Source organism: Symsagittifera roscoffensis, chromosome 5 (genome assembly GCF_963678635.1).
Source record: "Symsagittifera roscoffensis chromosome 5, txSymRosc1.1, whole genome shotgun sequence".
NCBI classification, from domain to species: domain Eukaryota; kingdom Metazoa; phylum Xenacoelomorpha; order Acoela; family Convolutidae; genus Symsagittifera; species Symsagittifera roscoffensis.
The window spans coordinates 65453304-65472304 of NC_087066.1; the positions used below are offsets into that span (position 1 = coordinate 65453304).

A 19001-nucleotide genomic window follows, 5' to 3' on the forward strand; every position below is an offset into this window, starting at 1 on the left:
TTCCTGGACTCCAAAAACTAATTTTTAAACATGTTCCAAAATGTAAATGGATTCCACTTACAAAAACTCCGTGAACTTCGCGTACATATGAGTGTAACGTAAATTTTGTCGGCACATTTGTTGTGTCACGGATTCCGCACCAAGCGAATATAGCTAGTTGTTTTGGATTCCGCAACTGTAAGTGGATTCCGCAAAATGTAAGCGGAATCCGCAAATTTAAGCGGATTCCGCGAACTGTAAGTGGATTCCGAATTTTGTTTAATACTGAACTTGCATATGAACAATTAAAAGCTAGAGCTGGAATTCTTTTCTCTAGCAATGCGGAATTTAAAATCAAGGACTTAACCATTGTCAGCGGAATCCACGAACAAGTCTTAAAACATTGGTTGCCTAAATAGGTGGATGTCATCTTTTAATTTTTTGGAAACGGAACACCGAATAATTTCAATATTTGGAGTCATTGAGTTGAGAAAGTATGGAAATATTACCAAAATTAGGTCAATATTTGGGATTGCGTCAATCTAAAATACTGATTTTGTAAGCATAACACCGAATAAATTCAGTAATTGTAGTCATTGGGTTGAGAGTTTATGGAAACACATCACACAGCATATCAGGTCAGTATTTGAGATTGATGTAATCTCAAAAACTGGAATAATATGGAAAAAAATGGAATAAACTCATTATTTGAAGTCATTAGGTTGAGAGTGATTAGAAAACCAACGCTTAGCAAATCGTCGAATTAGTTCAGTATTTGGGATTTAATCTATCCAAAATACAGGTCGGTAATTGGGATTCCATTAATCCCAAACACTGATCTAGTAAATTCATATTCTAGTAAAACCAAATCATGTAATTAAAAGATATAATTTTAAACGCTACTACATATATACATATATGTAAACGGAATCCGCAAACAAAATGCGGATTCCACTTACAATTTGCGGATTCCACTTACAGTTTGCGGATTCCGCTTACAGTTGCGGATTCCGTAACAGCTCAATAAAACTATACACATGTCTTATTGTTTGTTTATGGACTCCACAAACTGTCTATTTTTGGAGCTATTTTGAGCGGAACAGTGTTTCAATTATTTGTTAGTGGAATCCATAACAGCAAAGAAGATAAAAAAAGTAGCTATGATGTGGATTCCGCGACAAATCTGATTTTGGCCTGCTGTGGAATCCGCATACAATTCACAGAATGCACAGTTTGGACTCGTAATGATAGAATTGCCAATTTAATAGCAACTGTAGCTGATTTAATGGTAACTTTTGTGGTTAACTTTAACAAAGTGTGTGTGGCGAAAGAAGATGCGAGGATGTGAGAAGAGGGTAGAAACTCAAATTCGGCTGAAATTTATTTTGGCTTATTTTTAGTCAATCAGAATTGAGTAATCAAAAATCTCAAAGCAAGCAAATAAAACCAGGCCATTAGTGTTAATATTGACCGATTATATATTCTTTGTAGTCGATTATTATGGATTGATTTTCAACTTATTTTTTTTTCAGGAGAAACTCTATCTAACGTGAAGCAGTGTTTCTTGATAACAATCATTTCAAACTGAAATTAGTTATTTAGCTGTCTCAGTCAATTTCAAATTTTTCCAATTTTAATTGAGTTTATATAATACCTGACAATTTCTTGAATTTTTTTAAATTTAGTTTTAGTCGCCGTCCCCACTATGTACATCCCCTCGTTTACCCTTTATCTATATTAGCCTTAATTATTTTTTTAAAATTTTTGTAATTTGATTTTAAATCTGTAATTTGTAATCTAAAAAAAATTTAAATTTAGTTTGATTATGTTAAATTACATATACTTTACTTCTCTATAGTGCAAGTTTAAATTAACTATAGTCCCCCTTCATCTACCTAAACTCCCTGTTCTGCGTGTTCCTGCATGAATGTACCTTTACCTATTTTTTGCTATCTTAAGAACCGTTGTGTTATTTGATTGTACAGGCCGGTATAACTCTTCATTGAATTTTGTTCAATTTTGCTGCCATTTGGCGCGACTGAAAAAAAAACACCGCAACCGGCGAAACATAAGAAAATTGGAGCGACCGTCGAGGCTGAAAACTGCCAATTCCGGAACAGCGCGACTGAGAAGAAGCCGCCGCGACTGGCGCGACTGAACAAAAAATTCAAAGCCTTTTCTTGAGTCGAGCCGTCAGTCTTTTCTTAATTCTCTTTGACTAAAATTATGCTTACAATTTTAGTCAGAGATTCTTCATCTTAAATTAGTCATAGATATTTTCATCTTAAATTATTGCGCGTAGGTGCAGCTGAAGTGCCCGCGAGTGCTGTGAGAATGCTCCAGAGATTAAACCCGGACATGAGTTTCTCCCTTTTCCTCATGAGTCCCGATTCGTACCGGAGCCAGAGGGGTGGCCAGATGCGTCTGGTTGTGTGCAGAGCCAACGGGACAATTCACCCAGTGTTCAAGGAGACCATGATCAGGACACATGTGGCAAATCTAATCAACTATCTGTCCAGTAAGAATGAGAGCCGCAAATTTTTGTTCACAAATTTTAAGCAGATTTTTATTTTAAGAATCATATTAACAACTTTTAAATATCTCTTTTTTGTTTTTTATTTGTTGGGTTCATTTTTTTTTGAAGTCCAAGCGGAATTTGTAAGGAACATGATATATAAACAATCTAGCTTCTTTTCTTAAAAGTGATCGTTTTATCAAAAAAAACTCAAAAGGAGTTCATAAGCCGCTTTGTCGGAATAGAAATGTGTGCTCTTTTGGATGATTTTAAGTGAAGGGGGTGTGGGGGGGGGGTGGGAGGGTTGTTAAGTTTAAACAAAAATAATTGAACCTCTGAGGTTTATAATGAAAACGGAGTTGGTTTCACAGAGTTAATTTAATAGTTGAAACCGTATTGTTTTATTTGGATTTCTTTATCCGAGTTCGACTGTGTACGAAGTCACAGATCTGAGAGACAAGCTCTCTATTTTTAGCAACAAAGGTCACGTAGTAATTGACCTTGGTTTACATAATAGGAAAATATAATTTACAGATACCAATATGAACAGCATGACCAAGGCCACTATATGGTTACTGCAAATGCAGTAGCAGTTGCGGTACCACATACCCCGCTCGGCCAAGAAAATTTTATAATACTGTAATAAAATTTTTAATAATAATGAATAGGAGTTTTAATACTCAGTTTAAAGAGTTTTATTCTTTGTTGGTTTTGGTTTGGAATCATTTTCCATCTTTTTCTTCATGCTCTTCCTCAAAATGTAATGGGATTCGTCACTCAGCATTCCAGGAACGATTGATGTCGAGAGCCTCGCTGCCGAACTTTCTTCTGAAAAGGTGTTTTTCTAGCAGACCAAATTTTGTTTCCACCGAATTTGACGCATCGGGTTTGAAGTTCGCTAACTTAATGCGGTATGCTTCAAGTGCGGCCTGATTTAGGTCTAAAAGATCATTATGGTAAGAAATCGACTTTACCGAATGTTTAATCGGATTCCCGTATCTAGTCGGTCCCTTTTTGGACCTTCCGCTTTTACGAACCGATGTTTCTTCGACTTCTGATTCGTCCAAAAACCCCGGAGGGTTATTGGATTCTTCCTCATCTTCCCCATCTTCTTTAGATTGCAATATATCTGCCGCCGTACGTTGCACTCCTCTTTTGAGCACTTGGTCAGCTAAACGATTCCAATCAGCTGCCGATAGATCTTTACTGTTGAATGTGTCTAAAATTGTTTCTGGAGATGTATTGCGTGAAATTTTTTTCTTATTTCTCGTACTGCTATGAGGAGTAGAAGTCGATTTTTGTACGCCTCCTGGGTTTGACGAACCCGCTTGTGTTTCCGCTTAAGGTTCTTGAGCTTCTGCTGCCGTGGCAGCATTTTTATTTAGTGAAATGATTGGTTGGGGATCTTTTGAGCTTGTGCCCCCTTTCGTCTTGGGTGTTCTAGAGAATGGACCGGCCAAGTTTGGCTTGGCTCTTCGAACCGCTAAGTTTAGGCCACCGCCTTGTATAGTATCCTTTGACGTGACCACTGTAGGGCTGTCTTGAAATTTCCGTTTTGCCTCCGATGGATCTATGATTCGCTGCTCTAGCAGTAATTCCTCGTCAGATCCACTATTCTCCGCCTCGTCCTGTTCATCGGACTGCCGCTTTGACTGTTTTTGCTGCTTTTTCTTGGGTTCTTCTCCTGTTGGAGATCGTCTGTTATTGCTGTTATCCTTGTCTTGAACAGCAATCTTGACTTTGGCAATGTCACTCTTTCGGTATATGGACCCTGCTGCTGTCTTGACAGTGGAGGGCGTTTCTGCCACGACTCTTCCTTTCAATGGTTTCGTAAGAGCCTTACCGCTTTTCCTCCCCGCATCTTTTCTGATCAAGATTGGTGACGAATGGCGTTGGTTAGTGGTTAATTCTGGTTTATCTTCGATAAAACCACGTTCCCACGAGTACAGCATTTCTTTGCGTAATTCGGGGTTAAGAGTACTCGTATCGTCTACCGTGCGTCTTAAATCATTTGCAGATGTATCGCGTCGTGTTTAATTCCATCTGGCATTAGCTTCTAGAAGTTCTTTTAGTGCCCGCGCTCTTGCCCGATCCTGGGCCGAGTCGACTTGTTGCTTGAATAGGGGACTCACGTCTCTGCTGTTTTGTCCTTTTCGGACAATCTTCAGACTATCCCGAGACTGGTCAATGCGCTTTTTAAGTTGGGAGGTAGTCAGCGCCGAACGTTCCAGGTGTTCCTTATCTAAACGATCAGAATTTCGTAAAAACCTATCACTGAGAATTTTAAATTCTGTTTTTGGCAATCTCCCAAAATGAGCCTCAAATGGCGACATTTTTATTGTCTTCTGTTTACTCCAACGAAGATCACGAAGTATTGTACTACGACATAATTTTATTGATGTTACGTTTTCATCGAGTAACATTACTCCCAATCTTCTTCTGATGGCTTGTATAGTGCGTTCCACTAATCCGCATCCGCGATGATCTCCAACTGGAAAAAATTTTTGTTCAATGTTATTGTCAGAACAATATTTTTGCATCGTTTTACCTTTGAAACCGGAAAATTGATCAGTTCAAATTGATTCGGGTATCCCAAGGATTTTAATGTATGAGCGAAGAAATTTTTTCGACGACTTTCCCCCTGTTGATTGAGTGATTTTCACCGATGGAAATTTAGAATACCTATCTATTGCTACCAGCAAATATATATTTTTTCCTTTATAGTCTTCGAGTGGGCCGGCGTAGTCTAACTGAACTTCTTGGCCCGGCTGCGTTAGCAGTGGAAGAGGCTTGGTAGCATTTTTTGGGATGATGTATTTTGCATTCTTACCATAACGAGTGCAGCTTCTGCATTCCGCCGCCAGATTGACAATATCCTTGTGCATGTGCGGCCACCACAGGTATTTCGAAACATCGAGCATCACTTCCTGACCTGGGTGACCGCGATGAATCCTCTTCAGCACTGCTAAGCGCAATTGTTCGGGGACAGCTAGTCTGTTGTACACCAGTATACAATCGTCCACTACAGAGAGTTGATGCCAGAGGGGATTGGTATACGGGCCCATCAAATCGAAACTGTGACGATCATTCTTCTCAATCACCCGCCGAAGTCTGTCCATCCAAGCGTCCTCTGATATCAATTCTGCTAATATACTTCTATCGAACAACTTGGTGAGATTGTCAAGGCTGATTTCTGTACTCGTTTCTTTTTGATGCGAGCTGATTCTTCTGGAGTTGTGACTTGTCTTCTCCTTTTTGATTATGCTGACTTCTGGACTTTCTGAGGGGCTTTCAGCTGTGAGGTCCACTTCTACTTCTATGATTGGGGGATTTTCTCTGTGAGTATTTGTTTCCAATGTCTGATCACGTTTGTTTCTGTCATCAAGAACTGTCCGTGCTTCTAGTTCCAGTAAGCTTTTCGTGTTATCTAATTTTTCTGCCCCCATGAGGTCCCAGAATGACATTAGAGTTATCTCGACATTTCCTGCTGTATTTGCAGATGTTATTTCTTTATATCCTTTAGGCCTGAAGGATTTCTTTACTGTCCTCCACTCAACCTGGGGCACATCTGAATCGGAGTTGTCTGAGTCGTCTTGTCTACTGCACGCAGCTCCTCTCTTCACCATACGTGTTCGGGAAAAGGTGGTTTCCGTCACTTGTTCTGTCAGTTCGTCCTCCCTCCGATCTCCATTCTGTCTGATTATCATTTTCCTTGACTTTCCTGTTTTGTTTTTCTCCATCTCCGCTGATCGTTGTGAAATTTTACTATTGTCTTTTCTGACTGAATTTTTGTTAAATTGTGAGATATTGACCGACTGTTTCTCGCAAGCTATTTTGTCCAATGTGTTTTTCTGGTTCTGATCTTTTTGAAAACGTAAGCTTTGACCGTTTTCGTTCCGGTCGAGCTTTGTCCAGTTTTGAAAATTTGGTTGTCATAGCAACCGCGTGATGAGCTGTCTTTACAGTAGCTAGTTTCTCTTTGTGTTCTAGAATGTTCTAGAATGTTAATAGCACTATTTGGATTTGTTTCACTAAACCGACTGTTCAAACAGTCGAGTGCTTTATGGAAACTTTCAATAGACGTCACTACAAATCTCTCGTCAAGTTCTGATTCCGGCCATGGTTCCCCATTGGGCTCTCTTGACAGATAATCAACGATACCCATATCCCTTCCCGGAATATGAGTAAGTTTAAATTGATACGGTAATAATCGATCAACCCACCTGATTAGTCAAGATTGATACGTTTTATTAGATCTATGTTCCCCCAAAGCAGACATTAACGCCTTGTGGTCAGTCGCTATGACAAATTTTTTGCCCAGTAAATAATGTTTAAAGCGATCTACCGCCCAAACTACTGCTAGCAGTTCGAGTTCATTGGTAGAATATTTTTTTTCTTGAGAATTCAAGTACCGGGATGCAAATGCTATCGGTACCCATTCGTTTTGGTTAGACCATTGGTCAAGAGTAGCCCCGAGGCCGCTATGACTTGCATCGCACTTTACTCTGGTTTGCTTTGACGGATCGTAATAATTTAATAAAGAGATGTTAGCTACTGCTTTTTTGATATCCTCAAAGCAAATGAGTGTTGATCGTCCCACTCAAATTTTTTCACTGGTAAACGAACATTTTTCATTTTCTTTTTTTCATTTTCTTCTTTCAGTAGTGGTCGAAGTTTTTCAGTTAAACTAGCCGCATTTGGGATGAATTTAGATAAGTGATTGATGCTACCCATGAACGATCTGAGTTGTTTCAGTGACTTGGGGAGTTGGAGATTTGCAATAGCCTCAGTTTTTGTAATTTTTGTTATTATACCGTGTACCGATAAATTATGGCCTAACCAATTCACTGAGGACTGAAAGAATTCACATTTCGTAATTTTTAATGCGAGATTTTTGTCGTCCAACTTTTGCAACACATTGCGAACCAATTTCTCATGATCCTTAGCTTCCCTTTTGAAACAATTAGGATATCGTCCAGAAAACAAAAGGTATTTTTTGAGTGGTTCAGTGTTCTATCCATTGCTTTCTGGATTTCGGTAGGCATGTCTGCCAGCCCGTAAAACCCTGTCAGAAATCTATATGTTCCCGTTGCTTGACCTCCTACAATATTGAAACTGCATTGCTTTGCTGTTTCCGCAGTTAGCCTTATTTGACTGTAAGCATATTTTAAGTCTAACGCGGTGAAATACAGAGAAGCTTCTGATGTTGCCGTGATAATCTGGCTAACACCATCGATCAGTTCGTCCACATTGGGCATCTGATATTTATTTTTATACAATTGTCTATTCATGGGTTTTGCGTCCAAAGCTAATTTGATAGAGTTGTCTTTTTTAACTGTTATGACAATTGGAGCGATAAAGCAGTCGCTTGTACATTTATCTAGTTTTTCGATGTGTCCCTCTGCAAGTATTTTGTCCAGCTCTGCTTGAACTTTATCCTGAATGTGTATAGGAATTCTCCTACCTTTTTCTTGAATCGGACATAAAGGATATTTAAATTTTGTATTCACCGTATGATTTTTTGATTCCCCTTGTGTATCAAATAGGTCTTTGAATTTCATATAAAAAAAATTTTTCCAACCTTCTGACTGCTCGCACAGTAGCACGTCAAAACTGGATTTTCGTGTTGGAGCTGATTTTTGAGTAGTCTGAATTCCCGGTTTACTTTGAAGATCTAGACCTAGTATACATCGCATACGTCTTTCTGTGACTAGTAGCATCGCTCCCGACACTTCCCAACCCGCCGAACGCAGATTAGCTTTCAACGCTCCTAATATCAATATAGGTCGTTTATTATAATCCATAAACTGCGCGGGCAGGTTTAACTTTTCTGCTGGAATAAATTTTGAATTCGAGGATCCTTCCAAAATTTGTTTTGTTGTCGTCCAATTCAGAAGTGATACTGGGCTACCCGTGTCTATAGTCATATTCAAAATATGACTATCAATTTTAACCAGAGCCTTCAATGCGTTAATTTGATGAGATTTTGGATTCCTGCGAATTTCGATTTTTTCGATATTAACAGATTTTTCCGTCAACGATTCCCTCTGAATATTTTTCTCATCGAACACATTCGCTAATACTCCTCTGTTGATGTACTTTTCAATGTTTACGATGGAAGTGAGATCTTCCTCTACGGCCATTATCTCAAAATCGTCGCATGAATCAAAGGTTTGTATTAAATTGCATTCTTCTTCTGAACTAGAACCTTCATTTGTGATTTCGTTAACTTGCTGGGATCTACACATTTTTGCGAAATGATTGGGTTTATAACAGTTCTTACACGTTTTACCCATTGTCGGACCATTTTTTAAATGACCTTCTCCAAACGCTCTGCCGCATCTCGTGCATTGTTTTTGATCTCCTTTAGCTTTTTGAGTATTTTTGTTCTCATACTGTTTTCTTCTATTTTGATTTTGACTTTGTCGTTTAGGGTTATAGCCCTTGTTCCCAATCGCCATAATCGGTTCTTGTTTAATTTTCAATTGTGAATTTGAAAACAATCCTGCGTTGTTTATACTTGATGAAGATTTTTGGAACGCTTGGGTAGTTTGTTTACTGTGTTCGAATTTTATCGCACGCTTTAAGACTTCTTCGGGAGAAAATGTTTCAAAAGTTAATGTGTCTTGAAGGACAACATTTTTCATCCGGGAAATAAATAAATCTCTTACCAGCTCTTCTTCCAGTGCTCCCAAATCCGCCTTTGCTGCTTGTGCAGTCAGCGCCGCATGAAAAGATTCCAGCGTTTCATTTGGTTCATGGGATCGCGTGAACAGTTTGTATCTCTCGTTAGTAATACATTTCGTCTTCTCAAATGAGACTTTGGCTAAACGAACTATATCCCGAAACCCCAGTTTAGATATCTCTGTGTGAGGATTCTTTTGAATAAATTTTTTCTTCCCTTCAGCGCCCAAAGCAAGAAATAATCTCGATGTCAACCGTTTTCCAACTTCATGATAAAATACATTGTGTCCCACTCTAGGTCCTCTCAATACCCGTTCTTCATTTTCTTGAACCACTCTATCCCGAGCCAATCTGTTCCGGGCTTCTCTCTCTGCTATTGCAGGCGCATCCTCGTTCTGCGCTGATGGTTCAGGAGTTGGTAGAGGTTCTTCTAGTAAAGTTTTGGATTCTTCTAACATTACTTCTGGATCCACATTTTCTTTAACCGTAACAGCTAACAGGAACTGATCAAGCCATGTTTCAAAATTCCAGGGTGGATCTGAATTTGCGGATGCCCAGAACACTGGGATTCCCAGATCGGTCCTATTGTCTTGAGCTGTAAACCGGATCCTGCTGGCTGCGCCATGTGATAACTAACAGAACCTCTGAGGTTTATAATGAAAACAGAGTTGGTTTCACAGAGTTAATTTAATAGTTGAAACCGTATTGTTTTATTTGGATTTCTTTATCCGAGTTCGACTGTGTACGAAGTCACAGATCTGAGAGACAAGCTCTCTATTTTTAGCAATAAAGGTCACGTAGTAATTGACCTTGGTTTACATAATAGGATAATATAATTTACAGATAAAAATATGAACAGCATGACCAAGGCCACTATATGGTTACTGCAAATGCAGTAGCAGTTGCGGTACCACAGTTTTATCAAAAAAAAAACTCAAAAGGAGTTCATAAGCCGCTTTGTCGGAATAGAAATGTGTGCTCTTTTGGATGAATTTAAGTGAAGGGGGTGTGGGGGGGGAGGTGGGAGGGTTGTTAGGTTTAAACGAAAATAATTGAACTTATTTCTGGAAAAACATTTTTTTTAGATGAATCTGCGTATACAGAAGGATTTCAAGTGTGGTCACGTGTCTACCCCAGCACCTGGTCCCCTTCCCGCCTCCCTGTCCTTACCCTCTCCTCTCCCGTGTTCCACCAGCCCACCCAGTCTCCCCTCAAGTACTCCAGTGACTGGTACAACCGACTCAACTCACGGGGATCGGTGGATGGATGGGGTGACGAGGATGATGGGAAGGGTCCCTCAATTCTGGGGGTGGTCGGACAGGATGTACACCTGGACTATTTCCATAAATGGGTGGACGAGTCATGGATTAGTCCACACGCAGAGGTTAAGACATTATAGAAAACTTCCTTTTCCTGATGTTTAGAAAAAAAACTCAAAAGGAGTTCATAAGCCACTTTGTCGGAACAGAAATGTGAAATCAGGATTCCGCGCAATAGGAAGTTTTCACGAGGTAAGCTCAAACAAAAAGTAAAATGTTTGAAATCTCAATTTTTTGGTAGTTATAAAAAATTGAGAATTCTAGCAAACTTGATACGAGTTTGGCTTTAATTTCGTTTTCAAAATTAACTTCTTTTTAGATATTCCTTGTCGACTCCCAAACAATTTATGTCTCAATGACTTCGGGAATCGAGAACCTGGTCAAACTGGAAACAGAAGAGTTCCCAGAAATCAACTTTATCGACGTAGTTCCCGAAATTCTAACGTCATCGGAACTGACTCTTCTTTTCGACGTCACTCTACTCCGACAGCCGTATAGCCATACTTTTAAGCCCAGACTGACAAATATTCCAGGGCATCAGTATCTGGCAAGGATAAACAGCGTCACTTATACATGGTGGCCAATTGATAGGTTCCCCTTTACATTTGTATCCAGAGAGGAGATGTCGACCTGGGGTAGGTTCTGGCACCCAAAGAGAGGCGCCGGATCTATATCGGACACAAGTGAAAAGATCCGGAACACCTTTTTAGGCTACTATGAAAATGAGAGTTTGAAGTCTGGGCAGTTTAAAGTTGTTCTGGACTCGAGGACATACTGTCCAGGGTCCCCTGGAAATTTGGAGTTGTTCAGTGGTTTGCAGATGATGGATTTTTTAAACTCCACTGTTTTTCAGGTAAAATATTTAATATTAAATATCTTTCCTTGAATGATGAATCTGCGATATCTTCTCATCAAAAAGTTTAACTATGGGATAAAACACCCCCATCAAAAAAATCTTAGATCTGAGCCAACGTATCATTTCTATATATGGGTTGATGCTCATATTTCATAATGTAGTTTGAGCTATATACCATTGGTAAAACAAACGAGGCGTTACATTTTAAAGAACTAGTAACAATAATAATGAGCCTTGTCTTTTTCAACCTTTGCCTCGTTTTCGCAATTTCTCAATTTTTGTAATTTTGTGGAGTGTCTTGAAAATACTCATTGTAATCAAAAACCGTTTTGGACAAAATTTTGTTATTTTGTCTAGATTAAGATGCTTGAGGGTGCGAACTGAACAAGCAATATTGCACAATATAAAAATTTACGCAAATAATGCTTTCAATTGTCTTAAGTACGGGCTCAACAGTCATAATCCGTCAACAGCTGAACAGCTCGTATGTTGGTGTTATCCCTCGTGAAAAAAATTATCACACATTTCAACTTTTTAAGTTTTTTGCCCCTTTTTTTCAGTCCTCTTTCTTCCCCTTCGTGCCAGAATGTAAGGAGAGTGAGCAGTATTGGGGCATGTTGAGTGACCTCTATTTGGTGTATCTGTGGGTGAACAAACAGCCCCTGTTCGCCCCTTTCCAGTCAGAAGACAGAGCCTCTTTCTCATTCAACAGACTGTTCGACCCAGACACAGTCGAAGCGTCTTTTTTCATTACAAACAGGTATGACATGTGAAACCATTACAAAAGGTTGTTTTTTCAAACTTTATTTTATTTTCCATTGAAGTTTGAAGTATGTTCCGAGAAGGTAGATACCACCATTTTTGCAATGCCAAACATCCCGGGTTGACCTCCATAAACCGAAAATGCTTATCTTACAATTCCATACACCGAAAATGCTTATCATACAATTCCATACACCGAAAAGGCTTATCATACAATTCCATACATCAAATGTATGGAAAAATGCTAGTCATACAATTTTCATACAATTTCAAAAAATCATTGAAAAAAGATTCGAACTAGTTTCTGCGCGGCTAGTTGAACCAAATAAAACTGTGTTTCTTTTTTTGGAAAAAATGGTTGTCATACAATTTCCATATATGAAAATTGTATGACTAGCATTTTGTTGATGGCGACAAGTAAAATTGAAATTGCCCCAAATTTTGTTTGTTTTTTTTTTTCAACCGCAAATCGAATTTTGTAACTAAACACTTTTCCAAAAAAAATTTTGCATGCAAGTTTCAATATTTTTCTGCATAATGTAGTCCTGGATACACAAAAATGGGATTTTTTTCCTTTTCTCTGGATAACCTTTTTTAAACAGGCTAAAAACTCATATTTCTTCTGTATGACATGTTTATATATACCTTGATCAATGTCTGATAATTTAAAAATTCTAATTTTAAAAATAATCATCTTTGAAAATGTTTGCCAAAAATTAAAAGTTTGATGCTTTCAGTATCTTATTTGTGAAAAGAACTCTTACACAATTTAGGTCGTTTCCAATGCATTGTAATTGCCAGACAATCAACCTTTTGGTGACTCTAGTTTTGAGTAAAGCGTTGGTTTAGTCACTTGTGTTCGGTCACAAGCACATCCCAAAAACTTTAAGAACTTTTTAAAAAACAATCAACTTTTTGGTTCATGAAAAATGCTTGTCCTACAATTTCCATATATGAGAAAATGCTTATCATAGAGTTTTCTCAACATACTCTGTATCAATGAAATTGTACGAAATAGTATGATAAGCATTTTTTCATTAGGAAAAACTGTAGGACAAGCATTTTTGGTCAAACCGGGATTCTGTAAAACTATAAAAATATCACGAGCAGATTGAGTTTTTACGTACATAGAATAAAAATATCATCTTTAAAAATTTCGGAGCTGAGTAAACTTAAAAAATAAACATAAAAAAACGCTGACTTTCTCTAAAAAAATCTTAACTTTCGAATTTCAAAGAAAACAAAAGATGCCATTTAAGTTGAGCTCTGCCATGAACCCACGTAGAGAAAAACGAATCAAAAAGTAAAGTTTTATTCTGCTGGAAATCTAAAAATTAAATTCCACTTTCGAAACTAGAAATCGTTTTTATGCGCCATTTCCACGTTCATTACGAGGCCAAACTGTGCACTGGATAGGCGCACAATTTTGTGTTTGTATGTTTCTGGAATCCAGATACAAGTCTTTAAACATGTTAAAAGTTTGTCGGCATGATCACAGAAAACTGAAGAACAAAAGGAGAACAAAGTGAGCGTCCTTGTTGCGGAATCCGCTTTCAACTAACGAAATGCACAGTTTGGCCTCTTTTTGTTCAACATTAGAGAGTGCTATTTACGACATTTTCAGCAGATGAATTTCAATTGAACTCAAAAAGTGCATATATAGCTAAGTGCTTTCATAAATGCATCAATATGTATGAATGCACATCTGTAGTTGTTAGAGACTTTTAAGACTTTCCCTTAAAAAGAAAAGTCAGCAAAACCTGTTTAAGAGTCTTCACTACGTTCATTGCTCTTATAAAATAATGAATATCGGCTGATGAAATAACTTAAACTAGTCAAATTGCGTGCGTTCATACGCAGTTCTTGAAAAGTCCAGTACGTTCAATTTGTTTTTTTTTTAAATTAATTCATCTGCAGCGTTCAATTGGCTTAAAAAATCTTTACATGCACCCTAGCAAATGAGCTGTTAAGGTAGTTTGAAATCATGTTTTAAAGTGAGAAAAAAACTGTTTAAGCAAGTGAAAAATAGGTGAAAAACAAGCATGAATACATAAATTTTTCGTTGACTAAAAGCATTTTCCCGACTGTTTTTTCAAGCTCTCGGGAAATTAATTCACTATCCTCGGGCCTGGCGGCCCTCTGACAGTGAATTCATTCCATCGTGCGTGATGAAACAGTTGCGAAACTACTACTGAACTTTCGTAATGAAGTCTGCATGAGAAATCCTTCTGTATATTGAAGTCAGTTTTTCTTATAACTTCGTTTCTGCCAATTGCAGTTGAGCTATCAAAGGCTTTTAAAAGCCTATCCAAGGATAGTCCGTATCTAGTAATTCTCCGACATTCCAGACTTGTTCGACATACTTGTTCGACTTGTTCGACATTCCAGAATTCTCCGACATTCAAGGTTGTTTCTTCACGAAGTAGTGAATTTCGTTTTCTAGTGGTGTGCTGGGTGTTCTGCAGAGAAACTCAAATGACTCCAGTCTGGATCTGACATGGGAGAGTTTGAGGAGGAAGAGCAGTGGACTGGTTCAAGCTACCAGAAACTACTTCAACTCCAGTGGCGACAGACGAGTCACTTTCCAGATGAGGGTGGCATACAATTACCATAGAGAAGCATCCCATAAATGTTTTCGGGTAAGCAATCGAGTCTGAAAACATCCTAGTCTTTTCTGTTATACGGTTAATAATAACCACATTGTTAATTGAGCTGCTGCTTTAAGTAAATACCGCAGATTATCTTTCGAGGGAATTAGTTTTAACCAATCAGATTTCATTTTTTCGATCCATTTTTTGAAATAGATCCAAAACCTAGATCCAAAATTGTTATACGGTCCAAAACCTGCAGTTTTGGACCGTATAACAAAAAAGACGCGTATATCCTTCCAAGCATATATAAGTAAAGCAACAAAATGTTCTGCGGAAAAGTTTGTCTATGGACCCAAACTGTATTTATAATCAGTTATAATGGCAACATCTTTGAATACAAAAATTCATTATTATCGATTACCATCCATGGAACTTCAGTGCGAGCATATTAAACTTAAAAGCAAAAACTTGAAGTTAATTTTTTCTCGGCAGAGAAATGCTTAAAAATTTTTAATGTGGGTCGATTCAGGACTGAAAAGGATTTATGATCTATCACCCCGCACATTCTGATGAATAATTGTGGTATCTGAATTAGAGTTGGAAAAAACTACTAAAGAGTTCTCAAAAATGTTGGATCATGAGAGTGATATTTAGAGTGAGGATGCGTATTGGGAGTTCGACAGGAGCACTTACACATTCCCCCTCATCATGACCACCTCTCTCTTTACCACAAAGGACGGAAAGAGATACAACTATGGAAACCTCGGTAGGTGCCACACTATACACTTTGAGATGGCACCGTTTTTGACCAACTGCTGGCTATCTTTCCAAAGAACAATAGTTCTTGTGTAATTCAAGCACCACAAAAGCTACACTTCTAACATTTTACGACGTTTTCAGTCATTTTTATATGCGGGTCTCGGAAAAGATGAGAAAAAAAACAGCTTTTGGGTTTTTAGTTTGAAACTTCAATTGGCGTTTAAAGTACTCCTTTGGCGGAATTTCAGACATACTTAATCTTATCTTCATCTTGAGTTTATTTAACTCATTTGAAGTTCTATGTTGCCAGTTTCTGCAAAAAAAGATGCTTAGGCGTTGTGATGAAGTACAAAGCACTTCTGACCTGGTTGCAATCCCTGATGCCCGAATGTTGGGATCCCGAATTGCGGTCTGAGCTACCAGAACTACAGTGCTACATTCTGGACGAGGGCGGATTCATTGTTGCCAACAACCAGTTTGTTAACGATGATGATGAATTAGTGGATCAGTTAATAATGGCTTCGAGAATGCAGGTAATTTTCTAACTTTTTTAAACTTGAGAACGAATCAGCACCAGACAAGAGTTTGGTCAATTTTACGCATACAAATTCCGCAGTTGAAAGCTCTTTCAAACCGTGAAAACATTTTCAGATTGACTGGAAATCAACCCAGTTTTGATGAACCTGTTAAACCATTGAATCTGCTCACAAAAACTACACTGAATAGGAAACAAAGAATTTGGATTTTTGTTCTATAATTTTTCTTTCACAATGAATTAAAACAAGACTCTTGTTTGCATTATTTTAGACTGCGTGGATAGGTGCCAGTTTGCACTCAGTCGATTTTTGTCTCATGAACTCTTTAGTCAAAAACGGAATCTACACAACTCAAGATGTGAAGGACAACATCTGTTCATGCGATAAATCTGACGTCATCTCTTACAAGGCTTCATCCGGCCAAAAAAATTACTCAACTCTTCGTTTATTTACGCTATTTAGTTTCATGCAGTCTTTGACAATGGGATGGACAGTCGTTATGTCCTTTTCAATTGGTGTAATAACTAATATTGGTGCCTTGGTTAGTACTTTTGGCTCAGTTTTTTTCTTCTCAGCTGTCTCAACTGGGCTTCCTGAGTTCGAAACTGGCTCGAAAATATTATGTCAACTGGAAACTACAAAATACATTTACACTGATCACGTGCAAAACGTTGACACCACGACAAACTGCTCGTTTTTCTGTTCAGTAGACTGTGACCCGGGACGTCCTTTCAGAGCTCACCGAATCGGGCAGACTAACCTACTGTTTGTCAGTGCCCAAGGTATTAATGAAATTTCCATCAGATCCTACTTGTGGCAATTTCAAAATTTAAAAAAAAATTTTAAAGTCGAAATCAAAAAATGCTAGTCACACAATTTTCAATTATGAATAATGTGTGATTATCATTGCAATTTTTCGACAAAAAATTAGTCTTTTTTATTTATGACAATGGAACATTTAATAAAAAACATAAAAAAGGTCTTAAAATTCTATTACACTTTGTATTTCCAAAGCATGAAATTTCACTGAGTAGTTTTTTCATTGACTTTGTATATGGAATTGTATGATTAGCGCTTTCAGTCTATAACGGTCAAGTCGGATCTTTTGATCTTTCCTTTTTTGATCATTCCGACATAATTTTAACATATTTAAAAACTTGTTTCTAGATTCCAGAGATCTACACTCACCAAATTGTGCGCTTATCTAGTGCAAAGTTTGATTTCGTGATGTTTCAGTAAACTGCATCTATTTTATGATCTGCTCTTTAATAATTGAAATTTGCTATTTTACAGGACGAAATTTTTTATGAAATGGGACACAAATCTACGCCAACCCGCCTCGGCTATGCTCAAAATCAACCAAATTATTTGACATGTATATTGTTAATTCTAAAATGTAGCAAGGATAACCGGTTACTGTGCAAGCAGCACAGAATGTTCCGCCCATATTCTTTAGAAAACTACGGTTCAGAAAGTAACTACAATTTTTCCAAATCAGTTTTTTCTCTGCTTGGTGTGATGAAAAGATCTGACGTTACAATATGATTTACGCATATTAGACAGTCATAGTAATTTTTGCAAATTGGACAGAAATTTTTGTCTAAAATTGACTAGAAAAGCAAAAAACTATTTTAAAAATTTTTTTCTCTAAAACTTTTGATGAAATGAAGCTAAATAACGCCATAAATTAGTTTATATTGCCTGGAATTAAATTTTTGGAAAAGTTTCAATGTGGTTCGAATCACGACTGAAAGGGCTTTAATATGATATATCACTCAACCCAATCCGATTATTATTTGTAAACCTGATTTTGCTTGAAAAACAAAAAAAATTGATAAAAAACTAATATAAAGTTTCAACCCATTTTCAATGGTCGGAACCACAAATTGATTTGATATTGGTGAAACAAAATGCAGGCGAAATACTTAAAACCGGCAATGTCATCACTCGTGCTAGAAGACTTTGTTAAAAAAAATTTCCTTCGTACTTTTTTCCTGTTGTAGAATTACAATTTTCAATCAATTAAAATTATATGATCATGAATAAATTTTGTACAAAACTGATGTCGTTATGAGCAAAATGAATTATAAAAGTTACAATCCGTGCAGAAAATTAAAGTGTTTTGTTTTTCCATTTTTCTTGAATCGGTATCCTTCAAAAAATAAGTTGTTTTTACCAATGCGGTTTCGATTTGGAGTATTTGTTAATTGATGTACCTACAATCTGCTTATTTTTAATCGGTCAATAATATTTTTGATGTCCTATCATGGGTTTATTTGCTTTCTTTGAGAGTTTTGTGATTTCTTCGGTTTAAACACTCAATTCTGATTGCCTTTTATTGTTTTTCAACATTCGGTCTCTGCAGCCTAAGAGACTTCGACGACCAATTACATGCTACATAAACCACCTAACAGAACTTTAACTGATCACGTTGCTGAACTTTAGAACGTTAGGCTGAAAATGCAGGGAAAATTATTTCATCGCCATGTAAAATAAAAAATATCATGTGATAAGGATGATCATAATATAATTTTATCTGTCACGACCCTTGAATTAGGGTAAATATATTCCAAAAAGACTCATTTCCAGGCTGCAATACCCTAACTCTCGAATAATTCTTCGTTTGATTGATTTTTATTGTTTTAGGGAGAGCTTATTGCACATGTGGACCCAAAAGAAGCCGAATCAAGCAAAACTTCGAGCTATTCGACCCACCAACAGCTCAATCCGGCAACAGTGGCAGAGATCGCACAAGAGTACTCGAGTTTAATACGTGTTCTATGTCTTCTAAGCCTTTCAAACCTCGTGGAGACCTCACATGTTCTGCTAGTAGTAGAAATTCACGTCAACAGAAGTTTTGTTCAAACTGCGAGAGCTTTACACCGATTCAAATGAAACATTTTCTATTACTGTTCTGCACGCTTAATTTTAAAATGTCATTTTAAAGAGAAACGCGAGCGAACCTTCAAAAATTGTTTACTACAGCCTTGAAAAAATAAA

At 37.5% G+C, this 19001-nt stretch overlaps 1 protein-coding gene across 1 annotated transcript; it reads left to right on the forward strand.

The window, feature by feature from the left end:
• The first annotated feature begins 2301 nt into the window (after positions 1–2301).
• Positions 2302–18999, forward strand: LOC134846941 (uncharacterized). Its single transcript, XM_063864384.1, has 9 exons — positions 2302–2497; positions 10264–10562; positions 10817–11350; positions 11914–12113; positions 14559–14754; positions 15361–15472; positions 15799–15998; positions 16273–16783; positions 18648–18999. The coding sequence occupies exons 1-9, from the start codon at positions 2314–2316 to the stop codon at positions 18944–18946; spliced, it is 2535 nt and encodes an 844-aa protein (XP_063720454.1). The 5' UTR covers positions 2302–2313; the 3' UTR covers positions 18947–18999.
• Positions 19000–19001: the final 2 nt, after the last annotated feature.

Coding starts and splice junctions, on each gene's coding strand:
- LOC134846941 (XM_063864384.1), top strand. CDS start 2,314: ATGCTCCAGAGATTAAACCCGGACATGAGTTTCTCCCTTTTCCTCATG. Junction 11,351..11,913: donor TAAACTCCACTGTTTTTCAG/GTAAAATATTTA, acceptor CCTTTTTTTCAG/TCCTCTTTCTTCCCCTTCGT. Junction 16,784..18,647: donor ACTGTTTGTCAGTGCCCAAG/GTATTAATGAAA, acceptor TTATTGTTTTAG/GGAGAGCTTATTGCACATGT.